This window comes from Pleurodeles waltl, chromosome 2_2 (genome assembly GCF_031143425.1).
Source record: "Pleurodeles waltl isolate 20211129_DDA chromosome 2_2, aPleWal1.hap1.20221129, whole genome shotgun sequence".
Taxonomy (NCBI): Eukaryota; Metazoa; Chordata; class Amphibia; order Caudata; family Salamandridae; genus Pleurodeles; species Pleurodeles waltl.
This window is the reverse complement of record NC_090439.1, coordinates 823,068,160-823,084,790: the sequence shown is the minus strand read 5'-3', so window position 1 is coordinate 823,084,790 and position 16,631 is coordinate 823,068,160. Positions and strand designations below refer to the sequence as shown.

The 16,631-nt window shown below is 41.5% G+C and overlaps 1 protein-coding gene across 1 annotated transcript in view; it reads right to left on the bottom strand.

Moving 5' to 3' along the window:
* RIPK2 (receptor interacting serine/threonine kinase 2) overlaps window positions 1-15,636 on the bottom strand; it is a 276,042-nt gene extending 260,406 nt beyond the window's left edge. The window contains exon 1 of the mRNA XM_069220445.1: window positions 14,818-15,636. Within this exon, the coding sequence (XP_069076546.1) occupies window positions 14,818-15,065 (248 nt within the window). The 5' untranslated portion in view covers window positions 15,066-15,636. The remainder of the gene's footprint in view (window positions 1-14,817) is intronic.
* Window positions 15,637-16,631: the final 995 nt, after the last annotated feature.

Below are 16,631 nucleotides of genomic sequence, written 5' to 3'. Positions count from 1 at the left end.
TAGCACTAGGAAACAGAGGATTCACTTTTAATTGTTTAAACCAAATTCTAATACATAAAATTTGAACAGTAGCCACACAGAAGCAGAAAATAAACGCAGAAGGAGAAAATAAATGCAGCAATGCATAAAATGGCCAGCGAAAACAAAATGACGATTCTTAACATGGTTATCAAGTGCCTAGGATCATAACACTCTATCACTACTTATAAGAGCTATGCTAATTTTTTAGCAGAAGCAGAAAACTGCAAGCCTGTTCACCGAGTTTCCATCGATGGATCGCACCGCATATTTTCTCTCTGTAAAAGTAGCTTTTTTAGCTATTCTCTATTGTAACTGATGCCCAGGAATAAAAAGCAATGCCAGTCTGAAGGCCACTTCTCTGAAACACTCCTAGATCAGCCCCAAACTGAAGTTGGTTGTCGCTGCAAATCGCTGTGGCCTCTGGCTTGATATGTGCAACACAAAGCTGCTTCTATTAATGGGATACCTGGGATTTTATAGTATCTGATCACTGACTTTACATCATATTTATAAAATATAACAGTACATGCAGACACTACAGTCTCAACAAAACTAAATAAATATGTTGCTAAATGGGTATTTGCTTCTATAACTAAAGCAATTAAAAAAGGCAAACATTCACTGTAAGTGTCCATAATGTTAAGGCAGCGCCCATAACAAAAACAATAAAAATGTATCACCTTAGATAGGAGGCAGACAGGATACTAACACTTCTGCACGTTTCTAAATCTTCACAATTTCTAATAAAAATAAAAAAAGAATATGCGAACAAGACAATGATAAAAATGGAAGAGGTTAACCCCTTGCCGCAGTGTTAACAACACTTCATCTTGTCCGCTTGCCACAAGATTCAGCTGTGCATGGCCTTAGCTTTTTTCCGAGGTATCATATAACCTTTAGTCACACTAGAATCAAGCCCTATTTCCCATGGTTTAAAGAGGCTATGAAGGCAGCCTGGGTGCAAACACTCGTCCCTAGTTAGTTGAATGCAAAGGTATTTTGGGAAGTTATGTTGTACTTTTTTCAATTTCCTTCACTCTTTTTTCAGTTTCAGAAAGTTTTAAGAATTGTTTCTCTCAAGAATTAGCCAATAAATCTATCAGGCCAAAGAAGCTGCTCTTCCCACTGTGTATTTTTATTTTCATTGGTTCTAGAACCATTAAAGAACCACAGCAATACATTTCTCGTATGCTGAAGCGGTCATTACAAATCAGCAACCAACAGATTTCTTTTACAATTCAAAAGAGGTTTTCAAACCAAGATATTCTAGAAACAGACTGTCAAACAAATAAAAATTAATATACCTTTCCAAGCCCACACAACATCTTTTCGTATAGAAAGTATCTCAAAAGCTACTGAATGGATTTAAACTAAAATTATATTCTAACTTTTCATGCTAAGCGTAAATTGAATCCATTCAGTGGTTTTCGCTGTAGTGGAGGGAAAAAATCCTATGGGTTTAAGATGGTAAATGCTACTTTTACATCAATCCAAATAACTTCGCCCCAACTTACCTGCGAAAAGCATTACAAGAATCTGGGGTGGACGCGTCAAAAATCAACAAACTTGTAATAGATTCATCAAAGGGTATCAAAGTTAACAGCAAAATAAAAATTCCTCTGGAGGTTTTAACCTAATTATATGTATGGAGTTGTTTTAATTAACTCTAACATGTGTACCCCTAAAAACTGCACTATGTTTTACTTTGTATTATGTTCTATTTTCTTATATATGTGTTACTTTATATTATATTTGAAGTTTTATATATAAAACAAACAAAACAACACAGCTAAGGAGGAGTTGTAAAGGTTGCATAAAGTAACTAAAAACCGTAAGGGGGAAAGGCTCGGACATGGCAGGGCTTCCCACACAGGGTGAAAGGCACCTTTCACCTGTGCAAGAATGGTCCAATCACCTAGCACTCTGTGCCATATCTGTATGCAGAGGCTGGAGTCCAAGGGCCAAATATATATGCAACGGTTTCCTCTGGCTACAATTTTAAGAGGGCACTAGAGTATCAAAGAACTCTGAAGTAAGTATACTAGGTCATCCGCTAAACGGACATCGTTTTGAGTCATTATAGTGTGGGTTTCCTCTGCCATCACCCACTCTCCAGTGTCCCCATCCAAATTGTTGCTGTTCCCAATTTAGAGAATCTGAACCAGGCTAATCCTTCAGAACCTATGAAACAGGATTAGAAAACAACCTAAAAACAACTACCTTCCCAATGTCATGATTAAAAGAATTGCATAAGATATTACATTTATGTTTAATAATGAAATTCTGAAATCATGCGCAAAAAAATAATGTTCTTCATTCAATACAATTAATATAGACATAGGAGTAAACTAAATTAACATAAACATAAAACATTACAGGAAGAACTAAAAAAGGCACATTGATAGGTATTTGGCGAAATTCCACATCACCAATGTTATATCCTCAATTCATGAATCAATACTTCATTTATATGTGTACACAGCAAGGCTAATTGGGAGTTGAAAATCGTGGACATGTTTCAGAGGATTTAGTGGTTCAGGACTAAAAAAAAACTACTAATCTTCCAATTAACCAATATGATGCAAGTTAATTTGCAGCTACATCAATTATGAACAAATAGATGGATTTGCAACTCCAGATCTAGGTCCTTGAGAAATTTCCACCAATTCCACTAAAAGTTATTTCAAGATCGCAACCTTTTGCCCTGGATTGTGCTTGAATTTAAATATACAGGGTTTTTATACCCAGCCACATGGTAAATGACTCAAAGGAGTAAATTTCATAGGGATTGGTTGATCTTGGTTTTAGCGCTGTTCTCTTTTATTTAGGCCAGAAGGAATCAATCCAATCCTCGCAATTTCTATTGTCACATGGAACTGCACCTTAACTCGGTTATTGATATATTCTCTACAGTAGGATTGACCTTGTTATACACCCAAAAGCAAATATATACCTCTACAAAGTATGTTTTGGCGTACGCCTTAAACTACCATAATTGTAAAATGCGATCAAACCAATCTTGCAAGCACGGGAATAAGTAAAAGTGCCACAAACGTGTTTTCACTGCTATTTAAATCGGTGCAAAGTGTGACAAATGCAGTATTTGGGTTTCTGCACATTATTACCACGCGTGCATGGGTCTATGTAACATACTGATCTATGGTGTTTCAGTAGTTAAGGACTGAAGGTACTAAACAACACTGGACTTTTTCAAATTCAATCAATACCTATCTCTGTATCAATGGGAGTGAAAAGATGATATTTCATAATCAGTGTGGCTCGATTTTATGTCTAGAACATCTGGTGTCCTGGGGGGATAGCTAAGAACTGTCTGGTTATACACAAAGTTTGACACAAAAAAAAATGTGCTCTGCTGCACTAGTGTAGATAGTCGTGCGGTACCCAGACAAACAAAAGTAAGTGTGTGCACAATCACAAGCGCAGCACAAATACTCAACTGCCATTAGCAGATCACACGATTTTTCTCTTAGTAATGGTCTATTGCCCTTAAGTGATTAACTGATCAACTATGCCAGAGGTCATGTGGCATGGCAACGTCATCTACAAGTACCACACAAAAGCACTGACAAAAAAACAATTGGTTCGTGCACACGAGCTCACAGAAAACACTACTATTATGCATGGGTGCACATATCACCCATAAACACACGCGAAGAACAGATAGACAAACATGTGAAAACAGGCAAAGAACTTTCAGGCAAAAAGAAAACAGAGGTTCATACAGTAAGCGGAAAAGGGCGCCCCTATTCACAGCTGCACTCCCCAAGGTGTGCAGTGTAAGCTGATGCAGGGCGCTCGCGGACGATGGAATCAGCAGAGCTCGATGGGGAGTGAAAGGATTCTGTGGACGGGGAAGACAGGATGGGGATCTTGCAGAGTAATTTTATGGCGGGAGCAGCGAGAGCAAAGTGCAGGTTTGGACTGACTGTAGGATCCTGTTTTACGCTCATACCTCAGCTGACAGCTCATCCTCACAACGGCAGTTTCTGTTCCTCTCTCTGCACTAGCTAATGTTTGTACACTGATGGTCTCCAGTTGTAATTTCAGTAGCACAGTTCTGTGAGTGGGTTCCGAGTGTCCTCTACATGTCACAGGCCCTATAACCAACTGGGAGAGATGAACTATGCACGCCTTTAGACAATATTTGGTACTTTTCAGAGCGTGGTTCAATGGTAGCCTAAAGGGGAGTCTGCTTTTTGAGTCACCCTTTCTTCACTACAACCACATAAATTAACATGATCTACTCAAGGCACGTTTGCAACATTTCACAGATAATTTGTCAATTTGTACCAGTAGAAACACTCCTACAAATGGGTACATGTGTAATTAAATTTTTCAATTAACAAACCCTACTAGAAAAGAGATTGGAAAGCTGACCCGGTGGCAGGTTTCCCCAACTTATTCTTCAAAAATATCATGTACCTTTTAAGGCAGAAGTATTTTCCCAATAGGGAACTGTATTAATAGCCCAGAATTGCAATTGCTTGTCTTTTTTTTATTTTTGTATTCAAACCAAAAACATGTTTGCGCCGGGAGCCACCCTTACACCCCACCAATGATGGGGGGGATGTTAAGAATCACTTCCTGGCCCAGAGGGCCAGACATTTTGGGGGAAAAAAATCAAATAATTTCCAAGGTAGAAAAGGGTTGAAGAGAAGTCTGTGAATGGTCATAAATTCACACGTTTGTGGGTATTTCCAAACTCATACGGCAAAACATGACCTGATCTTCCCAACCCCCTTTCCATGTGGGGGGATTATTACTGAGTAATTGTACGCAGCCTTCGCACACAATTACGCAGAAGTAAAGGGTCTACTAGGAACAGCGGTCAAAGTGCATTAAAAAAAGTATGGGAACTGTGAAGCTGCATAGAATGGGGTGGAGTCAATGAGTATGGGGTGGGGTCAATGAGTGTGGGGTGGGGTCAAAGGTGTGACTTAAAAAAAACAAAATGTTCTCCTTCAGGTAGGTACATATATAATAACTCATGGATTAAATGAAAAAAACATTAAAACATTACGTTAATCAGTGGTATATGCACTATTGTGTATTATGAAACCTCTACTAGTTGATGCACTGAGAGGTCTGTGTGTAACCAGAAGGTCAAAAAATGAAATCTTGGTTGGTGCAATGGAGAACTGTGGCTTGTGTGTTGTTAATGCTACAAGGGCCCAGCCTGTGACAGGAAGCACTGAGAAAATGTAATTCATTATGTTAAACTTGCATCACACTCAGTATAAGACAGACTGCTTCTAAATGTGCAAAAAGGTTCTGATAAAACGGTGCTTCCATAATAAAAGTTTTAGTAATACCCAGGATGTAGGACGTGCTTTATTTTTAACTGCCCTGAAAAGCACACACTGCACAGCTCAGCTGATAACTCCCTTGCACTACCAGTCAAAAAGAATGTGATTGGATCAATTACACCAGTATCTGCTCCCAAGACACCTTTACATATGCAGATTAACCAGTTGTGCGCATTTGTATTTCCTTAGGCGAGGAGGAACCCTTGCAAGACGGCCTGTTTATTGTTAAGCTGCCTGCCCCTCCCTCGGTCTCGCAGCACAGCACACTCCCTGAATGAAACTTAAGCATTTGCAGGGACGATTGTCTTTTAATAAGAAGTAGGGGAATGGTTTTTCATGAATTAAAAAAAGTAGGGGCACATCGTGCCCCTCCAATTCCGCCCAACTCAACCACTGTCTAGGAATTATTGTGTGAACAAGGCCAGCAGTAAATGGTGCATTTTCAGCCATACACGTGTAAACTGCTGAAAATAAATGTGAATTAGGCCCATTATATGTAGTATAAAGCGCTATATATGGGCAGCTGCTTGTAAATATTTTTATGAATAGCCATTTTTTTAGTACACAATATGTACTGAATTACCTCTGGCATGTAATAGTAGATGGCATTTACAACCAAATCCATTTGTACTCATTTCATCCAAATTGCAAGGATAAATGTTTGAGTTACACAGTAAGTGTTAAGTTCAGTTAAAAACAATAGGGCTATTTTATACACAACCATATAATATATCACATAACCATTACCTAAATGTATAAAAATACCTCCAGATAAACCTATAATAGGCCATCCTAACAGATTCAATTGTATGCCTTTTTGGTTGTCTGCTTATATTCCCAGCAGGCTCACAACTTTTCAGGATCGGAATCTGTGAGAAGCAAGTTACAATAAACGCTGCAAAAAAAGATGGATCTCACTGCACGATCTTATTGGGAGAAAAGCTCTGTCGAAAACGCATTAACTCTCCAAATATTGTATGATTATTTAAAGCGGGGACCTCATCCGGGTTTACACGGAACACTGCTTTCACGTGTCACATGGCCACCTTTGGCCTTGTCAATGGCTGGCATCAAGAGCAGACTGAACTGAAAGCACTGGGGCTGCCAGCGCTACCGTGTTCTTTGCCATAATGCTGGACCTGTGGGGAAGCAGAAAGGGGAGATCCAAGGGTACAATGAGGGACAAGGGGTAACGTGCAAGTCCAGGGTTGGGACGTTGAACACTTCAGTCCTGTTTTGTCTGAGGCTTTTGCCTTCAAATCACATTTCCAGCTTAGACGCGTTCACATATTTTAGTATTCGCATCAGCACCACGCACGGATATCGCACTGTCGAGACACCGATAGGATACCCGCTGTCTTCGGTCATCCACAGAGCTCTTGCACCTTGAGTGCACCCATACCTCAGCATTGCGCCAGCTTCACGGCTTGGATAAAGCATATCTCTGCTGGCCTACAGCAGACACGGCTATCCAGCTGTCACAAACGAGTTTTTATTAGGTAAAGGGCTAACTGTTGCACTTCTCTCGTTTCTAAGTGCAGTGAAAGACAGGTGTCACTATTACTCAATTACCACCATGGAAGGATCAACTCCTTGGCAGGATTCAATCCTACTACCTTTAGAAGCGCTGGGGATTGTCAAAAGCCAAGGTTCTACCCAGATGGCTGAGTAACACAGTGCCTTTACACCAGCACCACAAAGCGCCATCAGTAGCAGTTATTACTATGATATAGCCCAAGCATACTCCTTTCACCCAGCTCGGACAGGTGAAGGGTGATCCTCGATGCGGAGACTGAAAACTATGGCCTTATGAGATGTCCACCGCTTTTGTGTCAGGCGCCTTGACTCACTGAGGTACTTCATAGACTTAACAATACCAGGGCTTTGGGAATGCAATTCCGAATATGAACATGCAATTTAGTTTTGGTACCTCTTTTTAAAGCTGTACTTCAAAAACTAGCCACACCTGGTATTTGCAAAGACAGATTTGGCCGGTGACTCAAATGTGCGTTGGGCAAGGGCAGGCTTGCCCTCGGAAATAGCAGACCGAAGGTTTCATAGGACTATGTTTTCTCTAAAGTCACCGACTTTCCTGCAGTTTGGAAAATGCAGAAGTGCTCAAGTTGAAAGACCACTGCCGAGCGTGCGTGCTAGCTATTGTAGTTTCCAAGTTAGATCACCCGCCCTCAAAATGTAGGAAATGCATTCAAGGCCAGGGCGTCTGCAGCTTGTGACTCCTGTATAGTGTGGGCACACAGACACAACATACAGGAACTCATGCGTGCACACACGCATAGAAGCACATACCTTAAAACCATGCTGACATGCACAGGAAAACATCTACATGCATCATTAAGCACACAGTGACATGTATCCCATGAGACACACAGACGATCACACTTGCACACAAAAATACACTTTCCATCACGTGTACACATATGTTAAACACTGGCACAAGCGCTCAATAGGGAAAGAATGGTGGAAACCAGAGAGCATGGCATTGGCATGGAGGGAATGCCATTCCTGTGGGAGAGGATGCTGCTTACAAGGGCAGCAGGGTTTTCTTCCAATGAGAACTGGATGTTGATCTCACGAGTGATGAGATGGCTCAGAGTAATGTCCATCTGGATGGAAGCCGGCTGCGATCTCTAGATAAACCCCACCCTAGCATGAAGAGGAGAGGTCTGAGTTAGTCAAAGTCATCTGCTTCCAAAGCCATCTTTACCAACAGCTGAACAGGAATAGGGTTGTTTGAGTTACCAGTAATCCGTCTTCATCAATGCCAATCACTGCAGTGAAACCTCTTTAGATCCTCAGAGTAGAAGCCATTTATGACCAAGGCTCCCAGTTTTCCGTACTTACAGACAAAAAATTTCCGTGCCTGTATTTATTCCTAAAAGTGGAAAAATACAGAAAATGGTGCTTTCTGTGAGTGACTCTTCATGCCCTCTTTTGTGAATTACAGGGCAATGACTGAGCAGACAGGCAGCATGGGAGTTAAAATTAAGCTTAGATTTCCCTAAATACAGACACGTGTTAACATATATTTGCTGTTAAATGCTTATATTTACCTGTGGGTGTAATGGTCTGGCTGCTTAATTTGCTAAAACACGAAAAGCATCAAAGTATAAGCGCGTGTTTACCATAAATGAGGAGACATACCATTTTACGAATCCATTTATTCTCAAAACACAAAAATAAATATTTATAAATACCAATCAGATGGACAAAAATAAATATGGACGGAAATGTTAAAGAAAATAACTACCATAAAATCGCAATCCCTATTTATGATTTACACATATGCACCCTTTATGAACTGGACGGTGCAATGTCTCCACGGTAGTGTCAGGTTCACAAGCATAGTAGATTAGTGTCCCTTAATTCTTCGGCAGAGCAACCTCTGATCTCCGAGGCAGGCAGGCGCCCAGAAGTCACAAGCACATGGACAGTTGTAGCACTCTGTGCTACAGGGACATAAGGACTCACCTCACAAAGGATGTTCAACATGTAAAAAATGTGTTTCTGCTCATTTGTTTACCAATTACCAAGAGAATGTCCAGAGACTGGACCTTTTTAGGGTCGAGCCTGCGTTGCATGCGCTTGTTAGGGTCGAGCCTGCAACGCATGTGCTTGCGGATGCGTATCACTAGCGAGACGCTTTAGGAATTAGAAAAGGGCCCGGAGCCCCATCAACGACACGTTAGTGTCTTTCATTGGTTCGTAGGCTCGCATGTTAAAATCTGCATGCTTTCATTAGTGGAAGGCACGCATACGTCATGCCTTTTCCGGTGGTTAGCCCTCCTCGAGTGCAGCGACCAAGTACAGAAAACATGTGAGGCTCGCTGTTTCCCGTCAGGTTTGTGGACTACTTTTTCTCTATCTTCGCAGTGCGATCTCGCTGGGCAGAAGTCGAGTGCTTTGCATAATATCGACCCTGTTACACAGTTAATTGCACTTTTGCCGGGTCATAATTGCACTTTTGCAGATAGGTTTCATTACGAGTGAACTGTAGCAGCGCGATCGCGGTGTTGTTTTTTCTTTCAATGTGGAAAGAAAAATCCAGTTGGGAGTTTACAACTGCCAATAGCTGTAACTCGGAGAAATGCGAGACCCGTTGCATTGCAAATGTTTGTTTTGGAGTATGGTTGGGACTGATATGCATATGATGGCACATTTCTGGATTGACACTAACAAACCAAAAACTGGTAGTTTGGAACTCTGTCCAGTGGACCTGGCAGTGACTAAAACTGATCCACGTATTGTGTGCTGTTGCACTGGAGTAAACAAAGTATGAACGTGAAGTTTGTGATGGTTATTTCCAAGCTGATTCCCATTACAGATCCTGTTCTTGTTCCTAAAGTGAAAGTCTGACCCGGTAATGCCCCATATTTCTTCTGAAATGTCTAAATCATAGGCCACTTATTGACCCAAAGAGTGATCACCGGTGTCTAGTCACCTGCAAGAGCAAGATGACGCCGACGACACTACCGCACCCTCCCCACTGATTTATAAAGTAAACACAGTATATTTTCATGGTTATTCAATGCAATGGGGAAAATCCAATATCATCAATGTCATTAACAACCAATTGCCATCACAGCAGTAAAGCTTTACAAATTCTGACCAACAACGGTCTCAAAGTGCTGCAAATTTCCAGTCTTTTCCTGACAATGCTACACACATCATTTGTACTGTGTAGTCATCAAACAGGCGACCCATTTGGCACCAAAAGAACTTGGAGCACGTGCTCTACCAAAGAGATAGATATGACGTTTAGTGTAAGGCTTAAACGGGTTTTATAAACAATTTAATATATATAAGCAATTCAGACTTTTTTCAGCAGGTGTTGATGCAAATAAAAAACGTATTTCAAAGACAGTATATATAATACACGCATATAATTCTCCTTGTGCCTTGGGGAGTGAGGGTGCGCCTCACCTAGGTAAAGCGACTGGGGCAGTGGGGTCCAAGTTCTCCAAATATACTTCAAGCTTACGTTACTCACACACCATTCAAATACGGCGTCATTGATATTTATTGGACAAACTCTGCGAAGTGCGCTGGCAGGGAGGTTTAAGGGAGAAATGGGAGAGGCAATTTTGGGTCTCAAAAAAATGTGATCCTCAAATCAGTGGCTTTTACAAATGCAAAAACGTGAGTCTCTATGAACTACAAGTACTTTACCAGTCAGAAAAGATTTTCCGTCTCGTAAAATACCTTTGGCAACTCCTTCCAAATCGCAAAAAGAGTGCTTGAAAGGGGCATCATCTCCTCTTCAGATTTGTAATGAACTGTATTAATGATTTGTGATCACAGATGCAGCCACAAACAACCGAACAGCTGCCAACTGCGGGGGGTTGCTAACAACACCCTGTATGATAACATTCATTAGGAAGGTCGGTCAGAAATTGGACATTTTGCAATTTAACCCATTAGTACATATGCAGCACTGCAAATAAGCAGGCATGACACAAACATTTGGTGAGAAATCTGCACCCACTAGGTGCAACCCGCCTGTTTGTTCATCAGCCTGACTGATGTGTAATACATTAAGTTATTATTTGGGTGATGTGTATTTGCTCGACTCAAGTTAAACGTGAATACTGGTGTTTCGACTTGACAGACAAGGATACTTACTTCTCCATTCAGAGAGCTTAGAAATTGTGAAATGGACTTAGAATCTGACAGGTTTATCTATGGTGCTGATCAATTCCACTCTAGAGGTCTTGAAGTAGTGGGTGTGGACAAAAACACCAATATAGCTTTAAGAGCCCTAGAACACGATGTGGCCCTTGGAAGGGGACACAGAGGCTCACATACAGTCCAAAATAAACAAGCAGCCACATACAAAGCTGATCACAAAAGATAGTTCTGTTTACCACAGGAACTTAGAGGATGCCAAAAATCAATCTACTTGAGCCTCCTAGAGCCTCGCAAATGGGCAAGGAATCTACTGTTCATATGACAGCCATGATCTTGGCAGACAACAGTAAATTAAGAGATAATGCTCGTGGATAATTAGTGATTAACGAACCAGTGACTTAAGTGGGAAACATATCAAAAGATGTTGCTCAAGGTCACACCGCATATGCAAACACAGAAGCAGCCATCAAACCAGCGACATCCTTTACCTCTTTAGAAAATAGGCAGTGCGTTGTTGGTCAGCTACAGCCTGGCACCTCCAGTGTTTTGATGGCTGCCAGATGTAGTGTACATCTGGCCCAATCTAGGAGGCATGCAGTAAACAGCAAAGCCTAATCCCACCCAGCTGCGCCTGCAAGCAGAAGTTGCTTGGACAAGCATCATGGAGGCATAACAACTGTTTCACTCTTTGCTTAGCAGCGTGCAAGCCAGAGATAAGCCTGTGCAGAGTGGTGCGGTCTGGTGCTCGCCACCTGACGAAGAGATGATATGGGACTGGATTAGTCTGGTCCTATGGTTAATATGGAAGAGGGCCGGATAGCCCTGTTGAGCATTTAAAGAGACATACAAATCTGCAAAACTGTGGCTGGCAATGTGAAAGAGGTGGGTAAGTTCCACACATCCAATGCTGCAATGAAAAATTCAAATTTCTCATCCAAATAGAGCAGTAGCGCTCAGATAATGTAGAGGAAAATAGAAATGCTACTCTGTGTGCTAAACAATCATCACTCCTGACGCCTTTGATGATACCAATCTGCTAAATACAGAAACGAACCAAAACATCAGGAGCAAAAAACAACTTATGAGGCATGGCTAAACCGCAGGCTGACCAAGAAGCAGCTTGTGTTACCAACGTAACTTCCTGAGCCCTACGCATCAGGGCTAATCTCAAGCCCAGCGGGTCACAGAAAGCTATGTCAACACAGCAGTCCTGTCCCCACAAGCCAAGTAACACAATGAATGCCAACATGACTCATTAATAAAACATCTAGAAACAATGCCTTTGTGTGTTGTTAAATCAATTCAAGATTAACTGCATAAACTGATTTTTTCTGATAAAACCCTCAGGATGGGAGTGAAGAGGGGGTGATGGTAACATCTTGCAACAGTTTGTATTACATTAGGGTGGCCATAATGGCTAAGCCAATTAAGCTTTATGGGACTGAAGGTGCTGTCCCTTGCAGGAGCAACTGTACGGTTGCTTTTGTTTGCGTTCCAGTTCATCGTCATCATGTATACCAGTTGTAGTATGCATATAAATGTTAAGTACCATGTGCATTACTTTTATGCATGATAGCAGAGCGTAATAATAATGATGTTAGAGCCACATACAATTATATATAGTCCAAATACATTATTAACATTTCCTGCAGTGCCAGGCCAATAGCTTATTAGCTGCAATGCCAAAGACATAGTTCTTTCTCTGCCAGTCACCAAGGTTACGGTAAATAGGGCACATACTGTCACTCACATTGTCCCATACTCCGCATGGTATATGGATTTCTTCTGCGCTGGTACAAAACTGTGAAAGACCCTTGTAACAAGGTCAATATCTGAGGGCCTGACATATTGTCTCATTCTAAGTGTGAAGTACGGTGGCTGATCCAATTTGTAAATATGCCAAATGAGCAATGGCTGAAGGGTCCTGACATAAAGCCCCTCTACGTAATATTTTATGTATGATTATGAACGAACTTCAATAGATCTGGCAAGACAGAAAAAGCTGTTGTTCAAACCAGGCGTAAAAGTAAAATGTCCCTTAGAAATAGAACTCTATTTTGAAGGATGTTTCTAAAACAATAGTATCTGTTAAGGGAAGCTGAAGTCTACAGTAAAAAAACAACGTAGTCTATATGTATATTTCAGCTGCACAGAACAAATTAGTGAATATGTGATGTGTAATATTGTTCAAAAGTGCCATCAAGGGGTTCTGGTAAGAAGATGAACTATGAAGCCAAAGGCGGAGGTAGATTCCAAAGGTCACCATATACCACCGCGGTATTTAGCTTATATATAGACTATACTGGTTGGTTGTCTACAATAAAGAAGGGAAAAATAGTTAACTGTGTAGGAAAGAAGGTGGAATTGTAATAAAAAAAAAACAACGCCGTTGGCCACACGTTGTTTAAAATTCACATTTTTATCTTGATTTGGCAAACATTACTTGAGATGGCACTCACAAACCTCCAGCAATTTTATTGCCAGCGTGATCGGCTTTCAATAACACCGACCCAAGGTACTGCTTGAAAAGATTAAAAAAGCATCCTCCGTTATTTAGTCTGCGAACATTATATGGGGGTTGATGTACTGGAGGGTTGAACTACAATAGCTCTAAGAAAATAACTCTATTTACAGTGTTAAAAAACTGGCACTGAAGAAAATAAAAACGTTATCTCCACAAGTCAATTACAACCAGCAGAGCACACTGCTGTAATCACTGGATCGGGGAATCCCGCTATCCTCACAGGCACCCCTATATGCAGTATTCCATTTCAAAACTGCATTAATCGCAAAGAAGGGCAAATTTGCCCACATTTCCCAGTCTTGTAATAATAGCTTCACTGGCTGCCAATGGAAGAAAGCGTCACGCTGAAAACTGGATGCCAGACTCACAAAGCCTGGCTTTCTTTATCGCTTACGTAATAGCATAACAAACTCACTGGGTAGGATAAAAAGCCAGTCCGACGTAAGTTGCCACACTTGATGTGAGGCCAAAGGCCAGCATTTCACTTTTCTGGCACTTTCTCATTTTAATGTTCACCTCCTTGGGTCTTTCACCCGTCAGACTTACTCCCACGCAAAAAAATAAACATCAATTGCCTAAGGCTCATGGAAGTAATAAAATAATTAAGTCGTATACGTATGTAATGAAACACGATGTATGAAATAAAAATACTACCACAGGCCTACGGTACCTTTGTATAACGGCTGGAAAAAAAAAATCGTGAATCCCAAAGTAATCTTGGTTTGCATGAAGCATTGAACAGCCATTTGAATAGTAGGTTTACTGCAGCTCCCGTTGCCTCAAAATATTCCTTTATTCTGCGTTTTTGCTATTATTTAAATAAATATCGGCAAAGTACGAGCCTGTATGCACCTCCCAAATTTTCTCTGCCTCCTCCCCCTGTTGTACAGTAGAAAGTGTTACAAGATGACTGCGTCATCAATGCCATCACTTACTAGGCCTGGGCGTTACATTCATTATCAACCTAATGCAGGGTTCTGCAAAGTCGTCTTGGAGAGCATGATCCATGGCAGGTTTTTACCATAGCCACATTTAGAAAAAATGTGCTTCAGAAATCTAAATTTTTCTAAATGTGGATATGCTAAAAATCTGGCATGGACCCGGCTCTCCAGGACCGACTTTGCAGAACCCTGACCTAATGCATTCTGGAAGTTGTAGTCTTTCGGTTAAACCGTCCCACGCCGACTAACACTTGCAAACAATCTGTACAAGAAAGGACAGCCTGCGGCTGTTACCTGGTGGTATGGGGCCAAGCGGTCGGTCACCTTACAGTAAACAGTTCGAAATACAAACACTTACATGTCCAGCCCGGGACGGAGAATCTGGATGTGTTTTACAGCCACGGGAATCCTCCAGTCGGAGTGTCGGGCTTCCGACACTGTCCCGTTAGGCCCCTGGCTGATGGTGCGCCAGACTTCCAGCTTGGATTGCGGGAGAAACGGGAGTGAGCCGTATACCGTTCCCGGCAAGTTTTGACTGTCCCCGCCCGAGGAGTCAGACGATGAGGAGCAGGATGAATTCTTGCTGCTGTCCTGGCTCCAGTTCATGTTTCAAGCGATGCCCTGCTGTGCCGCTACACGTGTACCAAAAGCTCAGGGCCCAGACTACAGTTATGTACACGTCCACGCAGCAGTGTCCGGTAAACCCTGGTACCCCTTCTTAAACTGACGCGCTGTTCCTTGTCGGCTTTTCCTGGTACAGACCAGCAAAATCGAAAGTGAAAGCAGCCATTCGATCTGTATCCCCCGTGTTTTTCAAGCTCCCCAAAACACAGCGAGTCGTTTTCACCCTTTTAAACAATCAGAAGGGGCATCTGTAATAAATGAGGAATTGTACAAAGTAGCTCTGCTGACCTCGCCCTTCCGTTTTTGCTTGTTTAAAGGGCAGTTTCTCCGGTTTCATTTAGCGATCACAAATCACATTGTGTTACTTATGCCACCCTTGCCCGCGAATTCAGAAGACTCACGATGTCTTCTCCAAAAGCCATTCACTAAATTACAATAACTAAATCACAAAACGTCATTTACCTAAATATGTTTTAGTTCTGAAATACACTTCACGCGCACGGGTACATCGCCTTAAGCCTACCTACAGGATCTGAGAATGCATTGCTCTAATGTTACTTCCTGTTGCAAAACACATTTCAACAGCATCCCTGACCTGAAGGCTTCCCCTGGGTCCTTCATTCTGCAGTGTTCATAAACAACGTACACATGAAGGCCCTCATTAGGAGTGGCCAGACAGCATGATAGCACGCATGCCAACATTTTACAAGTGGAAAGTGGGGTTTGAAAAACAATCTGAGGAATTCATTTTCCCTAATGACATACACTAAATCAGAAGTAACATCAAGCGAGAAACAAAGTCTTTTGACTTAAAAAAACGGGAGACTCCAGACTCAATCGGGTCTGTTGGCATGAACTTGGTTGGCAGTAACTGCAATCACAGCACATATGGCAATTATGAATTCTGTGATAAATATGGATCAAACCTGCCAATATTTATTAGGGGGAAAATGCACAGCAATTAAATCGGCACACATGTTATTCCACATAAACTCATATTTGGGTTGTGTTTTGTGGCACATAGATACATTCTATCTCAGCGGTGTCGGATTAGATTAAGTCTGATAATAAAAAAAAATCTAGCATTTGCGACAAGAATTGTCAATTCTATTAAGAACAGGGAGGCAAGAATTATGCTTCTCTTTCTTTACTTTTAAATTTCAACAGCCAATCAAGAAAAGGTTTAACAAACACTACATTTCCTATGACCATTGCATAGTCACATGACCTGCCATAGGGACGGAGCCCTGTATAACACCCATACAGCTCTACATCTCCCCCTTTATTTGTTTTTGCTGAAATCCAGCAAAACAGGTAAACAGTCTGAGACTCTGAAAAAATAGAACCAAAACCATATGGAACAATTCACCAGCAGCTCCAACGGGAGCTCAGCTTAACCACTTCAGATTCAAGGAAACCTGACGACGTCCGACTATAACATCAGGCAGGTGATCACCCTTTGATGAACTCAAGATGTAGTGCATTACACTCTCAGACTGCTGGAGCCTCCTGGAACCACAAACCACTTATCCTCATTCCCTAGAGTGG